Source organism: Perna viridis, chromosome 3 (assembly GCF_037379345.1).
Source record: "Perna viridis isolate PV_CMFRI_1.1 ecotype Kerala chromosome 3, ASM3737934v1, whole genome shotgun sequence".
Classification (NCBI taxonomy): domain Eukaryota; kingdom Metazoa; phylum Mollusca; class Bivalvia; order Mytilida; family Mytilidae; genus Perna; species Perna viridis.
In genome coordinates, this window is record NC_142447.1 from 44997579 (window position 1) to 45024570 (window position 26992).

Sequence of the window (26992 nt, forward strand, 5' to 3'; positions counted from 1 at the left end):
TTTTTTTTTAAATTCCGAGTTAATTATTTGCAAGTATTGGCTTGTTACGAAACATTTATTATCGTAATCTATTTAAATATAGGACGCTTCGGGATATGGACTATTTTTTGACACTTGTAATTATAAAACGTTTTGTTATTATTCCAACTAAAGTATCTCAAGTATTTTTTTATTTATTTGTATTTCAATGAATTGAGACTCTTCTTTGAGGAAAAAATTTTAATTTCCCAATTTGAATAAAGTTGTTAATGAAAGATCTTCACGATCACAAGAATAGAAAATGAAGTATAACGTGCTGCTCCGGTTTGGTTTATTCACTCTACCAATTCATTTAGAACGTTTTTAGGTCGCTAATATTGTTAGCGACTTCTCGCACTCGTAATTTCAGTACTTGATATTCGCATATGATTTGCATAAATATGTAGTTATGCGCCACGTAATGCTGCAGATCATAGCCGTCTTTACCGCCATAGCGTCACAGTTCTAGCTTCATACGATAAAAAATGTACCTCATAAATATCAAACACGTGTGTTCTACGTGTGTTTCTTGTACGAGAACGGGAAGTTTACACGAAGTGATTGGTTAGCTTTGAACATTAACCAGTTTCCGATTCAGGCACTGAGACTCGTTACAAGATTATATAGGTCATATACATCAGCACGCCCCAATTTTTATGAATATTCATTGCCAGCTGCTTAATCCGGTTCCTTAACTGGTTCCTTGGTCAATATTATAAGCGACCAAAAGATTGCTACAACGTACAACGTACCCGTTTTAAAACATATCATATGTACATGTCTATACGTGTTTTTTGCTTGTATTAGGACAGGGAGTTTACATTAAAAAATAAAATGATTGGTTAGCATTGAATTTATATAATATTTCCCAGTTTTCGATTCAAACACAGGCGTCCGATATAATTGATTATATTCAGGCATATATATATATAGCCATTGCCAGTTGTTTAATTTTGTTCCGGATTATTGAAAACATTCGGGTCATAACGGTTACGAAAGAGTACGCAATAATTATATCAAGGGAACCAAAATTTTAGCGGAAGTCACACGATTTTAGAGCATATCGCATTTGTAATTTTAACGTTTCTTTCGTTTTATCAGTTTGATTTGATTTCCTCAGTTTCTTGTTAATTATTCAGTGTGTATGATTTTGGTAGAGATTCCTCAAACTTTGTAAGAAATAATTCCAAATCATCTTCCAGATATACAGAAGAAAATGTTTTACAAAATGCTGGAAGTTTTAATCGACAACATATTTGTCCAGTGTGATGGACGCGTTTTTCAACAAATGATCGGCATTCCAATGGGATCAAATTGTGCTTCTCTACTTGATGACCTATTCCTTCACTCTTATGAGACTGACTTTATAGCTGATCTGATGCGAAAGAAAGAGTCTCGTTTAGCTAGATCCTTTAATCTCAGTATCCGCTGTTTAGATAACGTATTATCTTCAAACAATCCTAATTTTGTGGATTTGATACATCGCATCTACCCCAAAGAACTGGAGATAAAGGATACTACAGACACTGTGAAGTCAGCCTAATATCTTGACCTACACTTAGAAATCGATAGTAAAGGAAAACTATTGACCACACTTTACGACAAACGTGATGACTTTTCATTCAGAATTGTCAACTTTCCTTTCATCTGTGGCAATATCCCTTCAGCACCTGCGTATGGAGTGTTCATATCACAACTCATGCGTTATGCCAGAACTTGCCGAAACTACGCAGACTTTTTGTATCGTGCTAGAATTCTAACAAATAGGCTTCTGGAATAGGATTATGTTGCTACAAGATTGAAGTCATCACTAAAGAAGTTTTACGGTCGTCATCATGAACTCGTGGATCCTTACGGTGTATCCATCTGGCCCATGAAAACTGATTTGTTCAACGTGTCGTGGTTTTCCTTTCCTCTTTCGTCTACCACGGACTTTACTTTTTTATCAGCAACTCGGCGGGTGTTTCTAGAAATGCAGAGGACGCTTACCCTACCGGTGCACCTAGTCCATGCTTCCAGTTTTTAGTGGAGTCCGAGTTGCTCATTTGCTTTTGTTACTTTGTATGTATGATTTTAGTTACTTAATGTTTTTTGCTGTGTATGTCTTGTGTTTGTCCCTGGATTACATTCTTTTGATTACTGCTAGAATCTTAGTTCCCTTGATTATTCTTTAATTACATTTCCCGTGTAATTTGCGTGTACATTATACCATTTAAGCACAATTGATTACCCTACATAACACCACCTAAATGAGCTAATCTAACATCGTTTGACATTTTCAGACCCTGAATTTCTTACGTTGTCTTCTCTGTTACGACCATGATCAGCATGACCAGTATATAGCGAATAGAGTTGTCACAATCGGAGACGTACATGTGCGTATTTAGTGAGTGGATTAATTGTTCCTTTAAAGTTTTTCTTCTTTTATTCTATTTTGTTCTTGTTTTTATGTTTGTATGATAGAAATACTCCCTACATCATGAAAAACGGTGAAATTAACAATTTATTTTAATGCTAGTAGTCAAATTACAATACAGACAAGTCATGTTCTACATTATGTATTGCTATCAAATTGTTCCATTGATTAACTATAATATTGAATATCATTTTACAACTCTTACAGAATTTGATGTTTAGAAACCTTTTTCATCTACATAATGGCACTGAAAAGTGAAAATAAGGACTTTTATTTTAGTCTCATAGTTTCTTTATTTTTACTTTGAAGTCAGCAGGGCTATTATTCAAGCCAAACTTTGCTTTCAGTGAAGGCGAATATCTTCCATCTGCAGGGCAAAACTCAAATCGTTGGACCAGTGATGTTAGGTAAAGGAACAGCTCCATCCTGACCAGTTCCTCCCCCGGACAGCCACGTTTCCCTGCAAAACAGAAAATTTCACATTTGTCTTTTAAGAAAAGTACAAGCGAAAAGAAAAAAATCTTAATGTCTTGTTTTGTGTGGTTGCTGTTTCTGTCTAATTTTTTACTATTTTTGATATAACTCTCTCAAATACGGAATTTCAGCGCGGCCATTTAATTTGAAATATGTCTACAGTCTATAGCTGTAACAATACACCTCACGATACGTATACAAGGGTGACGATACGATACATTTCAATACAATGCACAACATGTTGTTCAATTTGGAATAAAAAAGTATTTAAAAAAATAAAAATGACGAATTCTGTTGAAGTCAGCTTTCATTCTTAGAGTCTATAACTTTGATCTTAACAAAGACTAATGGATTTTTCCTAACAAGACATGTCCTACTATACTATTTGCATAGTAATTTTAACGATTGTTTATTTTGACCTGTATCGTATCGTATCAAAACTTCAGTCAAATGCATCGTATCGTATATATGGTGTCCAAAGTATCATGACGCATCGATAACGTGATGAATCCTTTCGTCTTTAGTCTACATGTCTACGATTTTCATATTTATATGTATGAATGTATAAGGTAAGCAAAACAAAAACAGAAACTTGATACTTGATTCGTACTCATCTCTTTCACTATATTTATATGAGTGCTCCTTCAAACCACTTTTATCTTGTATCAAGCGAATTTTTTTATCAATTTATACAGGGAAAACCTGAGAGATCCATACTGAAATTCGAATTAGTGTTCATAACTTAGAAATTGAAAAGAGTCGAACAAAATTTTCCAAGATTTTTAACTCTAGTGCCGAAATATAAGATGAATTGACCTGTTCTTATATTAATGATTGCCTTACTATTAGAAATACTGTAATACCTTAACTGTAGTACAATTTACTACATTGTCGTATGATTGTATATTTTGTATTAGTAATGTCCTTCAGTGATAATTTAATGAAACTTGGGCCCATTATTATGATTATGCAAGAGCCAATAATGAATTTGAATTTAAATATTAAAAAACGCACATATTGAAATAATGATTCTGTCTGCACTGGAGCAAAATGATACTTGCCCATTGAAAACACCAGAACATTTTCATCATCAACAATTTTATTTTCAGTACCAATAAATCTGTCTGGGTTGAAAACGTTACTGTCCGGAAAGTCATACTCGTCTTGCATGACCGAGTCGAGATTGGGAATCAAAATAGCATCCTTTGGCATCGTTAATCCTCTGAACTCAAAGTCTTCAGTAATGACATGGGGCATACCTAAAGCAACTGTGTTACCTAGCCTGAGAGACTCTAAAATGATGGCTTCCGAGTAGGGCATCTGTGACCTATCATCCATAGAAGGCAATCGGTCTTTGCCCACCACCATAAGGACTTCTCTTCGCATCTTTTTCTGAGCTTCCACCTTCTTCACCAAAAACAATATTGCCCATTTCAGTGTTGTAGAAATGGTTTGATTTCCAGCAGTAAACAGTTCAAACAACAGGGAGTTCAAATGTTCCTCTAAAAGTAGTTTCGAAAAAAAAACGTCAAAATTAATGTGAAAACAGTATCAGGTCATTACCAGTAAAATGAAGTTATATACCATCTTTTCTTCAAATACTATTGTAACGAATTGTTTACAAAATAAATTTCTCTAGTTATTTACGCAATAAATTTAAAATATTGAGAAGAAGAAATAGATTCAAATTGAACAAATTATAAAAGTGTGTTAGTTAACTAAATTTATTAATGAAATTATTAGTTCTGATAGAGCCCTTTGTGCTAACTGTGGGATAGTCGATGAGAATGCGTTGAGCATGCTCAATGTACACAAATTCTTGTGTTCTACCTAAGCCATACCTCGCGGAAGTATACACTGAGCATGCCTATCAACTTAACACAAAATACATCTTTACCCTAAAAACAGCATAATTAATTAGTGTTGATCGTGACCGGAAGAGCTGCCCTTGTTGTCCATCATATGTGCTTACCTGTGAACTGTGATCAGATAAGCTGTCCCTGCTGTCCATCATATACGCAAACCTGTGTACCGTGACCGGATAAGCCTACCCCCCTGTTGCCCCCTGTCTGCTTACCTGTGTATCGTGACCGAATAAGCTGTCCATGTTGTCCATCCTATATCGTTACTATGGATTATTAAGCTGCCCTTGCTGTCCTCTCTATCAACTTACCTGTGTATGGTTTGTAGTCATCGTCATCATGCTTTCTTACTTCACTGAGGTAAATATCAATAAAGTCTCGTAAATTAGCTTCATCAAATGATCGCCTATGTTCAGCAATCTTTCTTCGGAAAAAATCCATGCTTTGACCAGCATTCTTCTTAAATCGTTGTGTACCAAGCATATCTCCTGGTAGATATTCGGAAAATGGGAGAAAATCGCAAGCACCGATAATAGAAAACTGTTTGGCATTCTCACTTGCACGATCCGTGAGATATTTCAGCTCCGAATCGTCGTACTCAAATCGCCTACCGATTATCAGAGATAATACTGTGTTGGATAGACTTGCATACAATGATGAACCTAAATCCACATTGTCTGTGTTGCTCCCCAGGTATTTAATCAATTCAACAATCTCCCCTTGAATAGTATCTTCGAAAGTCCTTTTTCCGAACCCTGGCTCCTGTAACTTTGACGATATTAAGTTCCTTTGGTTATGCCAAGTTACACCGTTGGTTGAAATTATACCTTATAATAAAACAGAAATGAGCACAGTCAAAATTGAGTTTTGTTAAATGCTACCTAAAAATATTACCTATAACGATATATGGGACTTGATTCCAACTTTCAAGTACTATCTTACTTTGAAATTTAGAAGACCAACAACCAAACACATACGCACAAGTATGGGACAAGAGTTCAAGATTTTTATTTACACTCAAACAGCACACGCTGCACAAGAGGCAGACAATAACATATACAAAGCATTGGCGAACTGGGTTAGATGAACGATACACAGTACATACAAGTAATTAATATATATAAACGGCAAATGAGTACTTTAATGGTCACATATTCATTGTGGATCAATCAACGCATGGTAAAACGGTGAGGAGATATAGTTATATCTGGTGGATATACTTAAGCAAAATAGTTCTAAAGTAATGCAGTAAAGACATGATGCAATATTTTTTTGTTTGCAGTACAAGTGAATTTCTAGAGGACATCAATCTACATATAACACACATAGTTTTGTAGAAATGAAGTCATCCGTAAAAACAATAAAATTTATATTTAAGCAGTGAAATTATTTAAATTATTTACCTCGCTTTTTAAAAATACGAAAGAGCGAAATATCGGGTCTGTCCGACGTAAATTCCGCATTCTTGGTCAAAATTTCCCTCAAGGTGGACGCTCCATTTGCAACTATGACAAAATGACTTCCTAAATACAAGGAGAAAACGTCGCCGTAACGTTGACGAAGATCTCTAAAAGTTTGGAGTAGATCGCTGCCAGCGACGTTGTACAGATTTCCAATCAAGGGAAGCTTCAATGGTCCTGGTGGGTACTTGGTTGGTCGTCGTGAACGGTACCAACAAATAACCAGAAAAATTGGTATAACAGACAGCAAGTAAGTTTGCAGATCTTCCATGACTGCAACTCTAAAATGGTCGGGGAGCTCTATGTTAACAATAATATAATTTAGATAGTATAAAAGAGAGAAACTGTATTATTATTCTGTATTTGATTTCTAACGTAAAGTTTAGAGAAAATAATCATCTATTATAATTTGAAGAATAAAATGTGTACTTTCCGACAGGAAATAAACGATTTTCGGTTGTAATTTTTTTTTTCACAGTGAGTAAGTCAATAATAATTTCGACTTGTACAGATAACTTTTAAAATTCATACTGCTGCAACAAAACACTCTTTTTAAAAATATAATTTTACATTTCGTATGCAAATATTAACAATTCACATATTATTTATGTAAGACTTCAATAATATTTCCTCATTATTTTGGTCTCATGTAATATTTACAATAAAATCGCTTAGTAGACACTTTTATTTCACACGATAAGAATCACGTAGACGAATTTAAATCTACTTCTTTTCCTACTTTGTCTACAGACTGTGTCTGTCATATAACTAGCAGTTTTTGTACGGTGGCTGTTCTGTAGTGGGCTTTTAGTTCAGTTCTTTCTGATAAAATCGTTGAATTTTTGTATTTTGATCGAACATTTGCTCCTTTTATCATTTTCCCAAAGAGCATGCACCGTTGTCATACCTTATAACTTAAGCAATAATTCAAGGCTCTTGCTCATTTAATCATGCCTATTGGGCTGAACTTAATTCGGATTGATTATAATAAAAGATCGAAAAAAGACTTCTTTTTAAAAAAGTAAGTTTAATTTGGTGTACGTAGTGGAATCCTATACAAAGGAATATAAATCTGGACACACCATTTCTAAATTAAAAAGTCCCTAGATTCGAAAACTTAAAAATCAGCCATCGTCTCCATTGTCTCCATCGCGAAGTGTAGGATGTAATCGGTTCGACCTTTGCCGGGTCACCTGAAATATTTGAAAAATGTAGTCACTGCTGTTTCACCAAGCACGTAGCATATATGAATCGATTGATAGACCACAGGTACTTGCTCCCACTATCAAATATGCAGCCCGACTAGAAGGGTGATCCCAGATGTGGGGGTGCCGCGCTTCAACTCAATTTTTTGTATCAATTAAAATGGATACTTGGCACTTCTCATAACACTAGGTACACACTCAATTAAATTTTCCCACACTTTCTAGCGTCATTGTATATCACAAGGTTAGTACCAGGCAAACCCGGTTTGTCTAGCGATGTCAAAGGTCGCAGTAGTTTCACGTTCGGTCCAAGCGATTGTAGAAATATGGAGTTTGGATGTACAAATCCTTGTATTGATTTGATTAGAAGTATTTGATGGTGATACTTGTATTTATTTATTAAAGTCATCACTTGTCAAGTGATTTGAAAAAAAAAAATGAGTTGGAGCGAGCAGTACTGCATATTTGATAGTGGGACTGAGTGAAATTATATGCCTTTTGTCGGATTGGTGCTCTTGTGAGCAAGCACACTTAAATCTGATATTGAAAGTGCCATTGGATAGAGCCTTTGGATACGTTCAATAGATATAAATTTTTGCTTGATCAAGTTTTCAGTTAATACCCTTTATGCAAGAAGAGTAAAGCCAAAGTTGTATTGTTAAATCAATACAGAGCTGAGCCAGTTCAATTGATTAAACGTTTAAATATGAAATGCATGTAATAATATTGGCTATACCATTCCAGTTAGCCATGGACATGGAGAATTATAGATCTGGATGTCACAAGAGTTACGTTTGGAGGTCCAGTAAGCGTAGGTTGGTGTTTGGTTGCAGACATACACAATTTCAAATGATGATGTATATGACGTACTTAGTCGGCAAACATAATGTGTACTGTTTAATTCAGTAGTAAAGTGAAGACAAGAGCTTCAAGAAAGGATATGCTAATGTTTCACTCAGTCATTAATCTAGATGGCTAGTAAAATTTCCCACATTCACTCAATAATGTACTTCTAACTAAAGTTGATGACGACTATATCATCAAGAGAGATTGTGTTTTTTTTCTATTTGAATAAATTCAATGGTAAGATGTTTGCTTCTTTAAACAAATATGCCTGATTTATATTTGAAACAGTTTTTTATATATATTGCTCCTTATCTCGGACAATGTAAGTAAAGGTTACTAAATCTTTTAAAGTGTTAAACTGTTACATATTTTGTACTAAGTAATGCATTATAGTCCACTCAGATGTTCGCTTTAATCAATTACTAGGTTTAAATAACGAAACATTGACTTGATTTACGTCCATATTTTTATTACAATGATAAATATAAACAAATGTTCTATTATTGCCATCACAGGAATGTCTGCTTTCACTTCTAATATCAAATCTGCAAAAAAAAAAAAAAAAAAAAAAAAAATAGACTGAATAATCATAAAAAATACGTATCATGTACAAATGTAAAAAAAAGACACGATGTTGCACAGAATTATGTTTTAGCGAAATACATATTTCATGTCAATGTTCTAACTTGATCAGCGCCAGATGAAGTTATATTCCGCAATAGCAATGACTTTGAAAAACTACAATGTAATATCTCTTCAGAATATTACTGGAGTATGACTATTAACTCTACTGTGTTATAGCTGGGTTTGATACTACACTGGTTCTCATGGACTTCCTTGATTCAATGTCATCGTTCATATCTAGTATGTTTTTGACCTAAAATAGAAAGAAGAATTTAAAAAAAAAGATTTTTAAAGGCGCTTTCACTTAATATTTAAGTAGTTAACAGACCGAGTGAAAAACATTGACTGTTCAAACTAGGGTGCGAAAGGATTTTATCTTAGGTTAGATTTAAATCTTTTCATACAATGTCACATACATATTTGTTTGCGAAAAAAACCGTTCTTACAGCAATAAGCCGAAGGCCAGGTGAGCTATTGCCATCACTTGGCGTCCGTCGTCGTCGCCCATCGTCGTTAACAAATTTTCAAAACTCTTCTCTTCTGACAATACTAGACCAATTGGAACCAAATTGGTATGAATGTTCCTTGGATAGAACAGATGTGAACATTTTTGATCCGCCAAAAAACATGACCACCGTAACTAAAAATAGACAGTAGTTTTCCCCAAATATCTCGAAAAACCGTTAGGTTTAGCCAAATTTTGACAGCTGTAAAAGTATTTAGTATGACGAGATTAATCAGTGGTGAAATTTTCCCTTTACTCTGTTAAGCCATGTTGGAGTTATTGCTCTTTTTCGAAGTTTTTTTTTTTGCTGTTGGAACCAATTTTTGATCCTCCAAAAAAAAAAAAAACATGGCCACCGTTACTAAAAATAGAACATAGGGGTTAGACAGTATTCTTTCGCATATATCTCCGAAACCGTAAGGTTCAGCCAATTCTGATAAGGGAGTAATGTGTTAAATTCAGCATAATGAGAACAATCTGCGTTATAATTTTTGTTTTCACGTGTGAAGCATTGTTGGAGTTAGTGCCCTTTTTCAACGTTTTTTTCCTCCTGTTTTATTGTTTTTTTTATGTTATTTTTTATGTTATTTCTTTCAAAAATCTCCTCTGACACTACTTGACAAATTAGAACCAAATTTGGTAAGAATGTTTCTTAGGGTATTTTTCATAGAACTGACGTAGGGATTTTTTATCCGTGGAAAAACACGGCTGCTGTTACTAAAATTAAAACAAAGGGATCAGTCAGAAATTATTCGTATATATCTCCAAAAGCGTTATGGTTTAGCCAATTTCTTTCAATTACTGAAATTGTCATTATTATAAGGCCCACAGAAATATCCAAGGGATCAAAATTGTTTGACGACTCCATGTAAGAGTTATTGTCCTTGAAATGTGAAAATGACTTTTTTTTACAGTTTTCAGCCAATATCTTGAAAACTATGATATATAGAATGAAACCGTCAATTACTGACATTATCCTTATAATAAGGCCCACAGTACTTTATGGGTATCAAAGTTTTTGAACGACTCCGTGTTAGAGTCATTGCACTTGAAAGGCAAAAAAATACGTTTTTAGCAGTTTTCAGCCAAATGTCTTGAAAAAAATATAATTGACAGAATAAAACTTTCAATTGATGAAATGATCCTTAAAATGATACATGTTACGAAGTCTCCTTTGAGTCAAAATTGTCGAACTCCTTGAAAGTTATTGCCCCTGAAAGGCAAAAATTTAACCAGGTGAGCGATTAAGGCCTCTCGGAGTCTCTTTTTTAAGTTCTGTGCAATTTGATTTTGTTATACAGATTTAAGATTTACGATTTACTTAATGTATAAATATAACTGGAATAGGTATGATGTATATGTCAAAGTGACAACAACTCCACCGGAACGAAAATGCCAAATAGTATATTTGGTAAAAAGTATTGAAACAAGTGCATGTGATACGGAAATTTACAGTGTTGTTTGTTTTTGTTGTTGTGTAGTGTTGTTCCTTTGAAAGATTTCCCGTTCCCAATTTCTTCTCTACACTTATATATAAACATCGTTTTTTTTAAACACACAAAATACCAACCCACAAATAGAAGGGAGTCAATGAATTATCTATATTCCGAACCATTTCTTCTGATATACTCTCCATCAATTTCTTAACAGTGAGCAATGTTTTTCTGTTTGGCAATTTTGTTTCGTCCTCTTGAATTTCTTTCATTCGTCTGAGAATCTTTTGTTTGTTTTTCAGATATGCTTTTGTGTCTGTCCAGTCCTGTAATAATACATGTTGGATGAAGACACTGTATGTTGGAAAGAAAATCAGAAGGGACGAGCCTGTAACCATATAATTGGTACTGCAAGCAGTTATACCTTAGAGGAACTTCTAAAGTACAATGCAAAAGAGACTACAACTATACAATGGTAATAAATTGCAACTTTTGTAAGCTTGTATAAATGAACAGAAATTAGAATCATAATAAAAATGTGTTACTTGACAATATTTTTTCATGGGTTGTCAGGTAGACTATTTAAAAATCAAATATTCCTATCGAAAGTGGAAACATGTAAATTGAGAATTGGCTAAAAGGTAATCCGTTTCTCTTACAAAAATGGAAAAAAAAACATAATGAAGCGAGAAAGTACAGGGGGCACTCGTTTAAAGTATTATTACGAACTTGGTTGTTAGAAAAAGTCGCATATGCTGAACATGGAATAATGTATTGTCCTGAACAGAACAGATTTTTTATTATTACCGATATAATTTATTACACACAAACATACTATTCCAAATCAAGCATAACGCTTTTATAAATTATTTGCAAAAAGGATGTTTGCATTTAATTTCACATCGGCATCAACTATGTGTACTGGTAATGCTAGAATGATAAGGTAAATTAGGTATTATCAAAAAGTAAGCGGGTGATATCAGTTTCCTGATGTAGGTACATTTCATTCATCCTTTTTAACTGTAATTTTCAACAACAAAAGTCTGTTTCTTCAACTGTACAAAACAAAAATAAACTTGTCTTCATTTTTCAAATTTTGGAATTTCAGAATAATACCATGGATCTCTTCATTTCATTTTTTTTATCTTATATTTTTAACAAATAATTGAGAGAAAGAACTCATTTTCAACATCTAACTTACACGATTTACATATTCGATCTTTTTGGTGACGCACTCAATTAGAACTATTATTAATTTTAATTTTTGTTAAATTCTTTATTACATCTTTATTTAGATTGATTACGATACCATTTGTCGGTCCTGGAGATGACGACCACAGAAGAGGATTTCTGGACAATAAATAGGATTAACAACGATGGATAATACAACAACTATATTTTGGTATGTAAGTCTATTCTCATAAGGGAATTATACTGAAAAGAGACATCAATTCATATTTCACATATCATGCTTTGATACGAAAATGACTATTTCTCAATCAATCATTGATTTTAGTGCTTCCGTCGTTTTTTATTTGAATTTTGAGTTTATTATAACTATATCAAAAGAAAAAAAATATCTCAAGCTCCGAATTCCAAAGGGGATTAGGCCATGGACTTAGTCTATTACATGTTTAGTCTTTGCATATTTGGTTTTTATTGTGTTCTGAGTTTGGCGTCACTATGACTTATTTCATTTCAAAAATTTTAAATAAAAATAAATCCCTGCCTACAGACCCTATAAAATTTGAGAATGGTGATCTGAAACATAACATTATTTTTTCGGCCTTGGAGATTTCTCTTCAATTGACTGGCACGCACAAATAAGTTGACGTAGCTATCTCTGTCTTGCATGCACCGGAAAGTGTTGACTTTATCCGAAAAGTATTTTGCTGGGTCAAACATTCAGCTAATGCTGTAGGCTGTACAACATATAACATGCAGATCACAAATTGGATCACTAGGTCACGGATCGACATTAAATGTCATGACAATGCATGTAATGAATTTAATGAATGAATGTGGTCACATAACAACTTATTTCCCCGAATACACCATGACCCACATTCACGGGCATGACTATGCCGGGGACTGTATAAACGCTTCGATACTTTACACCGTCCGTGAGAGACCCCAAATGACAGCCAAGGGCATTAAGAAACCCCTCATTACAATGTATGACAAACACTACATATAAGTGCAAACCGGATCTATCAGTATTGAGTATATATGTTAGCACGAAAACCAAAATTAAACCAAATATAGGAACAGTCAGCTGATGGTCAGCGTCACTCGTATCGTGCAAATGATTGGCTAACACTGTATTACGAAAGATTTTTGGGATTTTAGTGGTTTATATCCACAAAGACAGTCGAATTATCTGCTATAAGCAACGATGTCTTAGCTTTATAATGCGCGAAATGAAGGATGTAACGGATATACGGAAAGTGCTATCGTTTTCAACTGTATTGTTATAGTGTTATTTAATAAGATACATCTCTGCATAATAATTTGTTTTCTTAGTGTATTGAAATAACTATTTACAGTATTTTGTCGTCTATGAAGTCAACAGTGAATTACTCACTGAGAAAGTCCAATCAAAGCCACGAAATGCGATATAAACCACACACCGTCACATCGAATGAACAAACTATAAAGTTCGTTTGAGACTTTATTCCTTATTTTACACATGATAGAACCTCTCGGTGCTTGATTTTGGCTTCCCATTTCGATACATTTAGTCTTGAGTACTCCTTGTATTATATTTTTAAATTTTGTATTTGGTTTTGATGCTGACTCTCTGAAACATATGTACAGCATACCGAATTGTTTGACATGTGATACCAGAACTACATATTACATATCATTTGAAGTAGACGCATTTTGTGCAGCCGACCATTCATAAGAATCAAGATCGCAAAAAAACCTGTTTAAAGTGAGAAAATCAGAGTAAAGACTCTAAAAGTAGATTGCGTACCGTATATTCGTCGTCAAAATTGAACACCAAGAAACAAATTGCTTTCATAACGTCCTGTGCCTGTTTTGGAGGAGATTGTAAATGGCTAATTTCAGTCAAAGTACATCTATTTTTATCGGGTATGTCATGCGGCCATCTGTTATTGGACTGCAGTTTTTCCATCAGTCTTCTGACTTTACTAATGTCGTTCTTGAACACTATGGAATATTGAGATCCTTCTGCCTTGTCGATTGCCCTTTCACATGCATCGATATTATTACGTTGGTGGGTGTCGTGAAACACTGAATAAATTTAAATAGTGATTAATGCTACATGAACTGTTTTTTTTTTTATTCAATACTATAGTACAAAAAATGATCATAATGCACTGAAAATTCATCATCAAGCTCATCAACAGTTTTCTATTGCGTTCTAATACAGTTGGATTTACATGTATGTGTAAATCTGTATAAGTTACGAAAATATTGTCTTTGTTTTATGTTTGTTTACACCCCCACCCAAACCAACTCGAGAATCAATGTTTTTTTTTAATGATTATTGTTTTTTCCTCCAAGTTGGAGCTTGATTAAATGTGTTCCATGAACATTGTTTTGATTTTTATAGGTTGCAGTATAAACTCCTTGTTTGCAAATACCTTTTCTTGCAAAATAAAAAAAAAGCATCTTTGAAATTAAAAAAAAAAGATTATTGTGGATGCCACATAATTTAAAGTGTTTGCTGTTGGTTTCTGTATGTTGCTTGTTGTTTCTGTGTAATAATTTGCTTTGTCTCTCCCTGTGTTTTAGATGTGAATCTTTTTCTTAAGACAACTTACTCTTCTTCATCTCAAGAAACTCCCTTCTTTTCAGCAGTCTCCGCACGGTGACTTCCTCTTCTGCATGAAGATGGAACTTCTCTGCTCTCGACAATAAATAATTCACCTCCTCCAAACTGTTACTTGTGACACTTTGTTGAATTTGTTTTCTCAGATCCTTGACTACGGGAGCCTTTTAACACGAAAGAAGATAATCATATAATATCCAAGCGTTTACAAATAATTTGTTTAGAACTATGAATGTCAGTTGGTTATACTTTCCTTTAAGAAACTTGGATGATTGTTAATGAGTAGTTTGGATGGTACTTGATAGCACCTACAGAAATATTATATGAGGAAAAGAATGAATTGGTGCTATAGTTGTTTTCTTTATTTATTAGGATGGATACGGATCTATGCAAATAGTTTTATGAAACGTATTTTTAAAAAGACACATGGAAAAAAATGGAAACCGTACAAAGAGTTTTATGATCTGTTAGTAAAGCTAATTAATGCAACATTTTTTAGTTTTCTTTTAAATATTTAGTAATGAAAGTAAACCAAAAACAAAAACAAAAACAAAAACAAAAACAAAAACAAAAAACAAAAACAAAAACAAAAACAAAAAAAAAACAAAAAAAACAAAAAAAAAACTAAAAAACAAGCTTACTACAAAGTACTGAAATCTTTGCAGAAATTTTCTTTTTGTTTGTGAAAATAAAGAAAATGTGTATTTAAAGAATTGTTTATAGTTAAGCACAATTCGTAATAACAAACCGAGTGATATTGATCTGTTTAATGAAGCCGAATATATACAATGCAATCGAGCAAAATTAGTGTATCAATTGAAAGATTAATACTTACCTCTCTCCTAGCTCTTATGCGCTTTTCTTCTTTCGATGAATCCTTTGTTGTAAGAAGATAATTACAAATATAATCTGGGTTGTTCTTTGTCTTTTTATCATGGGTTCCAATGCGGATGGCATATTCGTCCACATTAGGCACGCATGCTCTTATATTCAACTCGCGTGTCTCAGTATGTTGAGAATGAACTTCTTCGTATGAATAATATTGCCTTAATTCTTCAGGAGAAAATGAATTGTGAACCATACTGACTGTGATCTTTTTGGTTGTGACAACCTGAAATTGTATCACAACCTCCTCTTTTACTGAGGCAACAATCTTTCCTTCCTCATGAGACGGCAAATGAAGGCCGGATTTCATCGTTTTTGGTCCTGGTCCCCACCCTACTATTCCAGGGTCTATAGGAGCCATTTCAGGTATGACATCTGGAAGCAAGTTATTACAAAGTAATCGAAACGAAGCCACTAGTGGAGGATCATTTCCCCAGTCATCCTCTCTTCCCGCAAAAATAGTGATTTTGTAAATTCCTTCTTTTGGTAAACGAACTTCATATGACACTTTTTCTTGTCTCATTCCACTCCTCATCATTATGACATACCGGGCAATGTTTGCTCTAATATTATTATTCATGTCTTGTAGCTGTTTTTGTGATGAACTCAATCCGTTCTGAACATTTTCGTCACCTCCTGTGTTGTTTTGATTTTGTTGGGTGTCTGTCCCTCGTGGTGTCTGATTTTGACCGCTTGTGTTCTGATTTGCATCTTTTAAAGAACTTTGGGAACCTTTTACTTCCGGTGGCTCTTCAATTTTCATATCTAACTCGTATGTAAAGTTAAAATTTGAAGTTTCCTTGTTCGAAATTTCAAAATCAATAATGCATATACCATTTTCAGCATTAAGGATGCAGTCATTTGTACTTTTAAGTTTCAATTTTTGCTTGAAAAATTCTGGACGAAAATATGGTTTATGTTTGTAATCATCGAAAGTGAGTGGTTCATGCAATAACTGCCATCTTGACTGATCCTCTATCGGAACATTTCGATAGACGAACTCGTTCGGGTCAGTAAAAATGTAATATTCATTGAAACACTTCGTCAACTGCCCAGCACTGGCAGTTTCTTTTTGCATTACAGATTGTCCACCTTTTTCAATTTTTACATATCCACCTAAACGGTGTCCTACCAGCCCGCGACAAACCCAAAATGGATGAACTATGTGCCATTCCTTGTCAGCATAAGCAACGTTCCAAGAATTTGTATTCTGTTTAAGAACTGAATCATCCATTTCACCAACATCATAAGAAGCACTTTTTGAATATCCCTGAACAATGACACATGGCATTCCTGCCTGTCTGCATAACTGGGCAAAAAATGATGGGAATGTTCCACGATGATTCTGAATAAGGTGCATATAGCCACGTGGCGTGTCCGCTTTATGCTTTTTGAAATCACCTGTTTCTATGTCTTGTTGACTCAACCAAAGTGTTATTGCATATACCTTTTCTTTTTCGGTCTCTAGACTACTCAGGAGATCGTCGAGTAACGACTCGTATGTATCCGCTTTATGTGTAATATTCTGAAAATAAACAATGTCAAAATATGGTAAGCTTATAAGCTTATTTCTGTTTATTAAAATACGTTGGGACAACTTAATTCGTGAATAGCGATGCTTTGTTTGGTTATTTTCTTATCTTTAAAATTCCTTGAAAATATTTATTTCTCATAGGTTTCGCTTCCTAGTTTTTTTTCAAATGATAACATGTCAGTTATCTCAGAAATAATAGCACTAAAAGAAATCTAAACAATTATGAAGTTTAAAACCATTTTCAAATGACATGCTTTAAAAACTGATGAGATAATGGAATCATTTGATATTTACTGTCATTGCTGCAGCTATTGCGTTTGCAAAGTTAACTGCTGGCTTTTTTCTGTGAATTTGAAGTGACTGAGTACTTCTAGCCGTGACGTCAGATTTAATTGAGGGTTTCCTTGACTTTGGTGCCTGTGCTCCTTTTTTGGTGATAAAACCGTTTCGTGTAGAAGTTTCGCAAGGTGCTGGCGGGTAGTTGTCCTCTTCAGACTCAATCTCCAACTGCAAAAAATTCCGAAACAGACTTACGTGGTTGTAGATATACAACGCATTTACATTATATCAATAAATCTTTTACAGTTAGGAAACTCTATGAATGCTTTAAAAATATGTCTATGATATTTGTGATCCGAAATCTGAATTGTTCTGTATTCATCTTTTCATTACATACATATACTATATATACTGTGTAATTGATAGCATCAAGAAAACCAAGCTGTTGAATGTTCGTCTGTAGTCATGAATTATATAAGTGTAAACATAAATTTATAATGGAATTTGCAAACTTCATAAATATGTACTTAAGTAGTCCAAACCAACCAATCAAAAGTAGAGGTGTTAAGCGACATTCCAAGAAATGTTTTTTTCTGGTTCTTTAGAAATAATCTATAGTAATTGCTATTCTTTCGTTAAATTGTAAAACGTAAACGTAAAAAATAAAATGTTTGAATATAACATGCGACATCGATAAATTAATCCCTGTTTAAATTCTAATCGGTGTATATACCTCATCACTGCCATTTTCTTGTTCAATATCAACGAAATCAGAACTGTCCTCCTCTTCTGTTTTTGGTTTCTTAGAATTACTTCCACCCATTACTGTGATATTACTTCCGTGTTAATATAAAACACAGTTGCTGCAATTTAATGAGAATACTAAATAACGTGAAAGATATTAAGAATACACCTTTTTTTCTATATTGCCAAAATCTGTTTGGCTTTTATTCAGATTGTTCATTTTACGTCAAGTTAGGTTGTATAAAATGATTTTATTTCACCGAAAGTATAGCAAATACTGCGAATATTGTATTACTAAAAGTAACATAAAAATAAACTGGTTTAAAATAATGTGTTTGCCTCCATCTTTTGTCCTATGAAACATCTAATATTTTATATGTATCATGTTTACTTTTCATCAATTAACGATAACATTCTGCAACGGCGTTTGTTCTTGTTTTGTGAATTCATATTTTTATTTAAATACCAATTTTCGTGAATCGTACATATACATAACTTCATGGAAATTCGATTCGGTGAACATTTATTCGGATCATCAAATTTAAATAGAAATTTTACGGTTTTTTTCAGAAGTTGTCGTAGCCAGAACCAGAAAAAGCAACACTGCCATTCCTGTTTATATATTCTTATTATAATATTGTTTTGTTTGAAGGACGTGTGAAAGATATGAGTTGCTTTCAGATCTATACATTCCGTTTATTACCACTTATGACTGCAATTGATCATCACTCATATACATAATACTACATTATATAACACTTCCAAGTGATGTGTCCAGCAGTGTTATGTGTGCAGGAAAGACTTATGGTTAAGGCAATTATCAAATTCAGTACCATAAATCAAATGTTGTAACTTATATGGTAGTTATCTTCTTTGTATCAACTTGATCCGATGGAGCAGTGAAGCAAATAGAGTCTTAGAAGCCTAGCTGTCCGAGTGGTCTAGGGCGCTGGACTTTGTGCAGGCGGTGTTGCCATAGATGTCACAGCAGTACGAGTTCGAGTCCCGCGGAGGGAACGACCAAAAATTTGCATCGCAAATTTGACAGTTCTAACATCGTTGGGAATTTTTCAGACCTTTCTATACGTTTATATATCTTCCCTGTATCAATTTGATCCGATGGAGCAGTGTAGCGAATAGAGTCGTCACATTCTGAGACGTTGTATATATATATATATATATATATATATGTGTGTGTGTGTGTGTGGCCACTTTTTATACGCCCGTCTATTTAAAAATGATGCATATTATGGTGGTTCACAGGTATCTGCCAGTCTGTTCGTTTGAACTTCGCACAATAACCTGATATTGCTGATACTATTTTTTGTGAAACATTTGTGAATTTCTTTCACATGATGTGCGTTCTCTTTCGTTGTTTATAAATTTTGGTTTTTTGTTTTTGAATTATGGTACTTAAATGGTTTTAAAATGAAGTGATTTTATGTTTTTGGATTATAAGTCAAAAACCCTTGCAGTAATATCAATGTTATCTTCGGGAAAGAACCGAAGTGCGTTTCGAAATTGAATTGAAATTACATTCAAAATGCCGTTGTCAATCCAAAATGATTTTTTAATGTTGAAAGTGCAAGTGGATATAAAATAGATGAGATTGATGTCGAGCAAAAGTACTTTTGGAATTAGTGGCTTGTCAAAAATATAGTTACCTACCGGTTGTTAAAATATGAAGTTTTGAACGATATTAGAACAAGTTCAATATCAAATAAACTTGTAAAAGAAAAATGCATTGTATCTACAAACACGTAAGGTTGTCCGAAATATTCATTATTTAACAATGGCAAACTTTATTCCACGCAAAGGGCAATGTGACATCTACTCGGGCCTACATTCACCAATAAAAATGCAATAACCATATATTCTCTCCTTAAGAAATATTTAATGTCTCGTAATACTACACTATATGACACATACATCCCCAACAGAGTTATATGGTACTATAAATGATAAATAATCGTAGTAGCTATTATTACTTCTTGTATTTTTTCAAAGTAAACTAACACGGCAGATGACTGTAAATGTTTGCCCTTACTAAATACTGTAGATTAAAATGTAACAGGTTATTCGAATTTAGAAATATTTGGTTTGTTTGTTATTACAGTCAGATTTGTTTATATTTTGACACCCTTCTGTAAATCTTATATTTTAAACTGTCAATCAAGTGATTATAGATTTTAAGATGAAAGAGCAAGAAAGAAGCATGCATATATCATGATTTAAAATGTCAAGTATTCTAAGGTTATACAACTGTTATGAAATCAATTAAACGTATTTTAAAAAAAATTCCAACAATGGAAACATAATAGTTTCATGGTTTATTGAAATGACTTGTATGCAGACTCTCTTAATCAAACCGTCGATCGTTATTCACAATTAAATTCTATTTATTTAAATGGTTCATTGCAGTAGACTGCCTGTGTATAAATAAGATCATAGATTTCCTTAAGTCTTGCACATGCTGTTCTTACGTTATCTAGAAAGATAACCCTTTTAATCTGAAGTTCAAGATCGGCAAGCATGTTTAAAAAGTAGTAATACCCATTATTTTTCAAGCTTTACGAAATAATAGTTTCGTTTCTTGTTTTAAAACTGTTTTTAAATTCGACATCCATGTCGATGACGAATCATTTGATTTTCTTTATAATACGTAATTATATAGTTTGACCTGATAAATTCAGATAAATATTGATTTGTTGTGACATACATCATTAATTTTATCCTCTATCCTACATGATAACACCCAGATGAACTGCCAGTGAAAGCTATATTTTTATAGCCGAGCTGGCCGAGTGGTCTATGGCGCTGGACTTTGTGCAAGCGGTGTCGCCATTGATGTCACAGCGGTACGAGTTCGAGTCCCGCGGTGGGAACGACCAAAAATTTGCATAGCAAATTTGACAGTTGTAACATCGTTGGGAATTTTTCAGACCTTATATATATATGTATGTGTGTGTGTGTATGATTTGCTCAGTGGTAATCAGAACTAACACAATTTAAAAAGTCTTTTAAAATCAGAATCAGGTATCAAACGTGTCATGATACACAACTTGTATATCATTTTTTTCATTTTTTTTTTGTTGGAACACGAATTGTGAAATTGATAAGCATGCAACATATGCAGCCATTGCACATCCAATACAGATTATTGCAGTCTTAGAAAGTGAAGATTGAAGAAGAAAAAGAAAAAAACACAACATATTTCTTCGACCCTGCGTATGGAGTTTTTATATTACAACTCGTACTTTTTTGCTAATCCTTTTTGCGATGGACGGTGGTGGTAAAAAAAATTCATCGCCGAATCGCGATAGGGATTAACATCATGCAGGAGATACACCGCATTTTTACAGTGCAAAACTTTCGTCTAAATAGATTTATTCACAATGTAGTAGTTTTCCTCCCTCGTTTTAACATGATTTATAAATATTAGTAAATCGGTGGTTATTTTCGCAAAACAGTGATTCTTACCCGACCGGTGCATCTGGTCTATACTTCAAGTTTTTAGTAGAGTTCGTTCATGAATACGACTTGGTGATATACAAATAATTCGTTTTGATTGCATTACAGTAATAATTTTTATTAATATGATATTTTAATGGAATGACTTAATCAAGAAACTGAAAATCAAGGTAGTCCATACTAATACTTTTATAGAAATTTGCAGTATTATTTTGGTCATAATATCATTTTACTATTCTCTTATCAATGCAAAAAGTTTAATCTTCTTATTTCCTATGCTCTTTTTTTCTTGTTCGTTAATTCTAGGTTACCGTTTATATTATGATGGTTCGATCATTTGATACTCACTTTACTTACCTCATAGATATCTAATCTCTTCAAAACATTTTCCAATTATATTTGTTTTACACTTGATATAATAATCTTACTGGCAAGTGCTGGAAGGTTAATACAACAACATGTCTATTTATTAATATATCTAATCGTGCCAAATATCAGCACATTATCGTCACCCTGAACAAATTTCAATCAAAACAGAAATATTGGCAATAAATCAACCATTTAAAATCAACCCAAATAAAAAAATGAACATATGTGACAATTTTGTTATTAATTTTCTTATGGTAAATGCCGTGAAAAATAAAGAAATTGCAACGTTATCAGCAATATTTCAGCGAAATTTAAAAAAGTGTTTTATTATTTTTTTTTTAGTTTTCTCAAGTTGCATACTCTGTATACATTTTCATAACTTGAGAAATATATACATGCGCTAGAGAACTGATTATGGTTCCGAATAGACGAAATAATAAGTAGATTGAGTGCACTAACATTGAGATCATAGATAGTTGTCAAAGGCTTTAACTGTCTCATTGACGATAACACCGTATCCTGACTGTTTCAAACAACGAAGTGTCATTCATTAATAAAAATGTTAATTTAAATATTTACTTATAGACGAATGCAAAGGAAATTCTAAATCGACAATTTCTGTTTATCTTGAGCAGTTGGCCATTTAAGTATATTTCTAGTTTACCAGCAGATTAAAAAAGAAACAAGTTTCATCGATCTAGTGGCCGATTAGTTTAAGTGGCGTATCCAGATTTTTCCGGTTATGCAGTGGGGGGCGACTTAAAGGCCTGGTGAAATGAGGTGAATTCAATTGAAGTAATATTGGGGGAAATCAAGATTTCATGAAAAAAAAAGAAAAAAAGGGGGGGCTGATTTCTCATGCCTTCCAGTGACCTTATCCAATCGCCTAACGAAAATAAGTTCAAAACTACATCGTTTGTTTGAGTACACGAAGTTTGTTTATTCCTCGCATGCCAAGAGGAAGGTGTAAAATGATCATGCTTCCCTTTCGTTCGTCCTGTTACAGGTCAGAATCAACTTCGAACAGGAACAAATTACACAGATGCTGTCGAATCGTTATTGTGTTTTGTCATTTTCTTTTTTCACGTGCGATTCAATCTGGTAAATTTAAACTTGAGATTTTTTAACATATATCGATGATAAAAAAAAAATTGAGTAAAACACTATTTCACAGGATTTTGTGACGTAAATTACATTGCTCTATGAAATGTCTATTTTTTTAGTTATAAAGGATTAATTCCCGACAATTCAGAGAAATGCGTTACTGCAAAGAGAATTATCTTCAGAAAAATGGATATAAGCGCCTAAAATCCGAGATATCCGTGATGCATTTTTTTTTCAATGATGGTCAATTTGGTATTAGGTAAAAAGTATTCCGTAAATTACGAAAATTGTGCGACACAAGTTTCATTGTCGTTTGTCATCTTATTACAATTGCAACATTTATAATATCTTTAATTTGATTTTTTTTGTACTTTTACTTTTGTAACAAGAATCGTTTTTGAAAGCATATTAATAACAACGGAGAAATATCCCGCAAATTATTGCGTTTCCCGACTTCTCGAATGGTCATTGCAATGACGTCATCAATATCTGAAGTTTGCACCTAGCATGGGGCACTGGAAGTGGCCTAATGAAGACAGTATTGTAAAAATAAGACTTAAAGTCATCGTTTGTGTATAATGTGTGCACTTTATTGCATGCTTGTAATCATACATGAGTGCCACTTGTGGCTACACCTAATGCCCACATTCAACTGAGAACGTCTCTTCAACATTTGAAGGCTAAAGGAATACTATCTGAAATATTTTAGTTTAGGATGTAACAGGTTACGGCATATTGAACGTAATCGAAACTCGAAAGGTCAAGGATAAAACAAATTAATTAAGGGAAACATAGTAGGTAACAGTGTTTATATGCAAATAAAGAATACTTTAGTAGGTAAAAAATAAGCTATATGTATTTTGAGTGCTCAATAAAAAAGTGTAAAAACAATCTGACCAAACGACCTTGACTTTGGTCCAGATTAAAAATATAAACCAGTTTTGGTCAGACAGGGTATTGAGTCAAGAGCACTAAAATGAATGCATTTCGCTACAAAAACGGGTTTCAACCAAAATCAAATCCTTACTATATATATGAGTTTTATGCCGAAGAAGGATACATCTTCTGGTGATGTTAAACGTATTTAGACGTTTATTTAATTTATTGTATATATATATATATATATATATACATACAAACGTCTCAGAATGTGACGACTCTATTTGCTACACTGCTCCATTGGATCAAATTGATACAGTCCAGCGCCCTAGACCACTTGTTGTGACATGCATTATTAATTTGATCCTCTATCCTACATAATAACACCTAGATGAACTGTCCCGTACTACCATACATCGTGTACTAAGTTACAGCCCTAGATTAATCCTACGAGGAGGAATGACCCGGCCAGAGAAAGCTATATTTTTATAAAGCCTAGCTGGCTGAGTGGTCTAGAGCGCTGGACTTAGTGCAGGCGGTGTTGCCATAGATTTCACAGGAGTTCGAGTCCCGCGGAGGGAAGGACCAAAAATTTGCATCACAAATTTGACAGTTCTAACATCGTTGGGAATTTTTCAGACCTATATATATATATATATATATATATATATTTAAATGAACTTTCAAACTAGATGTAATTTAATTAATGTATTAAGCACAATTATGATGAAAGGATAGCAGACCCAGGTTACCGTAAAAAAAATGTTAAAATTATAAATAATAAAACTTTGCCCAAAACGGTTGAACTACTTCACCACGTTAGTAGTCATTGAGTTCTGCTTTTTTTATTTGTCAATAAGATATTGTCTAGTTTCAAATGTATCATTGAAATAGGTCTAAATAAAATGAAGTTTTTATTTCCAAATAATAGTTAGACCTTTACACAGTTTACAATGTAATATAATTTAAATGAGTTTCTATACATGTACAGTTTCTTTAGTGCGGGTCATTTTGTGTTGTGTTTCAGGATGGGCCTAAGTCAACCGTCACCAACACTAAGAAAAATCAACCCGCAAAAGATTTTTTTAACAGTATTGAATCGGTGAATTAAAACGATACGCCGTTTCAAAGATTTTTAGTAATAGAACGACATACATATACGAGATAGCGATGGTAAAAATATATGAAACTTGAAAATAGTCACTCATGTTGACAAAGTTAACAAAAAATCATTAGAAATATGTGCAATATAAATTATTTTAACAATACATAACAGCATACCTTTTTACATTGTAGAAATTTGCACCAAACAATTCTGTATATCCCTGGTAATCAATCTCAAACAATTCTTACTGTATCAAAACACACCCATTCAACAACATTTCAAACAAAACTTGATATACATTTCAAATTATTTTGATTATTTCTAAACAATAAATACAAATCTCATGTATCAGAATATATCCAGATACCATTTCATACGTATTTAAATTAATCTTGATGACCACCGATTATTTAAAATGTTTAATTATAATGCAACATTTTATATCATATTATTTACCTTTTAATACATAGCTGATTTTTATCTGCCGTCTTTTAATTTTAGCCAAGAACACAGACAGCTAACTGGTTCTAACATAACATAATGTATTTCACCCACAGTTATTGAACAGTTTTAAAATGACAGTTTTTATCTTATGAATATGACAACAAAGGAATGTTATATTGTCCGAAACTGGAAACATCAATCATAAAACTATAAATTTTACAGACATTAAGTGTACAGAGAAAAAAAATTGCATTGAAACTACAAATTGCCTTTCTAATGACAGTAATCAATGACGCAGCAACCAATCGATATTAATGCAATAAATAAAAAAAAGTATATTTATAAATGTTTGTGTGAAACAAAAAGAACTTCACGATGGACTTGTAAAGCTTTTTTGATAATAACGTGTGAAATCATTGTTTTCTAGACCCCCCTAAAATATCTTTAAAAATATTGCAAAAAAAAAAAAAAAAAATCGGTCGTTGATGAAACCTATACGAACTGTCTTTACGTTTAAAATGCAATATATCAGGAAGAAACCAAAAACATATTGCATATATTTCATATCAATCTTACCCATTTCCTATATGCATTAGTTGAATTAAGCTGAAAACAAATTAAGTGAGATAAAGTTTTGTTTCAAATTAGCATAGTTACAGTACTATAATATAGAGTTCAAAATATCATGAGCTATTATACACATACCTCACGAAGTAGATATGTCATCCCAGACGTAGTCGAGGATGATATATTTTCTGAGTGTGTTAATCGATGTATCACCCTCTGCTTCAGGCAATATGTGTTATATTATACTGAATACCCTTATTGACACATCCAACTTTTATGCACATGTGCTTAACCTTTAAGAAACTCAAATGTAATTGTTGCAATACCTCAAATAACTAGAATGAAATTTACAAGTATATTAACATTTAAATGAATCAACAATAGTAAAATAATAAAAACAAACACTTTCTTATTAAAGGAATCTGAAATGAAAACGAAAAGGATGCGCGTACGGACAAGGAAAGGTATTTCCTGTCAAGGAGTAATCAAGGGAACCAAGTGACAATCCAATGACAAAGACCAGACATGGGAAACAGACATACACAACAAAGAACATAAAGTAACTAAAATCACACATACAAAGTAACAAAAGCAAATGAGCAACTCGGACTCCACTAAAAAATAGGAGCATGAACCAGGTGCACCGGTAGGGTAAGCGTCCTCTGCTTTTCTAGAAACAACCGCCGAGTTGCTCATAAAAGTCAAGTCCGGGATAGACAAACGAGGAAATGAAAATTATGAACCGTTGAATAAATCAGTTTTCATGGTTCAGATGGATACACCTTAACAACCCACGAGCTCATGATGACGACCATAAAACTTCTGTAGTGATGACTTCAGTCTTGTAGCAACATACCCCTGTTCCAGAAGCCTATTTGTTAGAGTTTTAGCGCGATACAAAAAGTCTGCGTAGTTTCGGCAAGCTCTGACATAACGTATGAGTTGTGATATGAACACTCCATATGCAGG

At 33.3% G+C, this 26992-nt stretch overlaps 2 protein-coding genes across 5 annotated transcripts; both read right to left on the reverse strand.

Annotated features, from left to right (window-relative positions):
- Positions 1–2513: 2513 nt before the first annotated feature.
- Positions 2514–6517, reverse strand: LOC148622446 (cytochrome P450 2H2-like). The gene is made up of 4 exons (XM_088574046.1): positions 6174–6517; positions 5082–5597; positions 3970–4410; positions 2514–2894 (listed from the first exon to the last, which is right to left on the reverse strand). Exons 1-4 carry the CDS (start codon positions 6499–6501, stop codon positions 2716–2718), a joined length of 1464 nt encoding a protein of 487 aa, XP_088430172.1. The 5' UTR covers positions 6502–6517; the 3' UTR covers positions 2514–2715.
- A 2212-nt stretch (positions 6518–8729) lies between these two features.
- Positions 8730–26292, reverse strand: LOC148622447 (uncharacterized). 4 transcript variants are annotated; one of them, XM_088572354.1, is made up of 8 exons: positions 26162–26292; positions 18074–18203; positions 17356–17568; positions 15478–17052; positions 14635–14806; positions 13821–14101; positions 10981–11169; positions 8730–9158 (listed from the first exon to the last, which is right to left on the reverse strand). In XM_088572354.1, the coding sequence occupies exons 2-8, from the start codon at positions 18161–18163 to the stop codon at positions 9069–9071; spliced, it is 2610 nt and encodes an 869-aa protein (XP_088428480.1). In that variant the 5' UTR covers positions 18164–18203; positions 26162–26292; the 3' UTR covers positions 8730–9068. The 4 variants fall into 4 exon arrangements, with proteins under 4 accessions (XP_088428480.1, XP_088428478.1, XP_088428477.1 ...); XM_088572352.1 differs by lacking the exon at positions 26162–26292 and adding an exon at positions 25469–26137; XM_088572351.1 differs by lacking the exon at positions 26162–26292 and adding an exon at positions 25189–25448.
- Between the last annotated feature and the right edge of the window lie 700 nt (positions 26293–26992).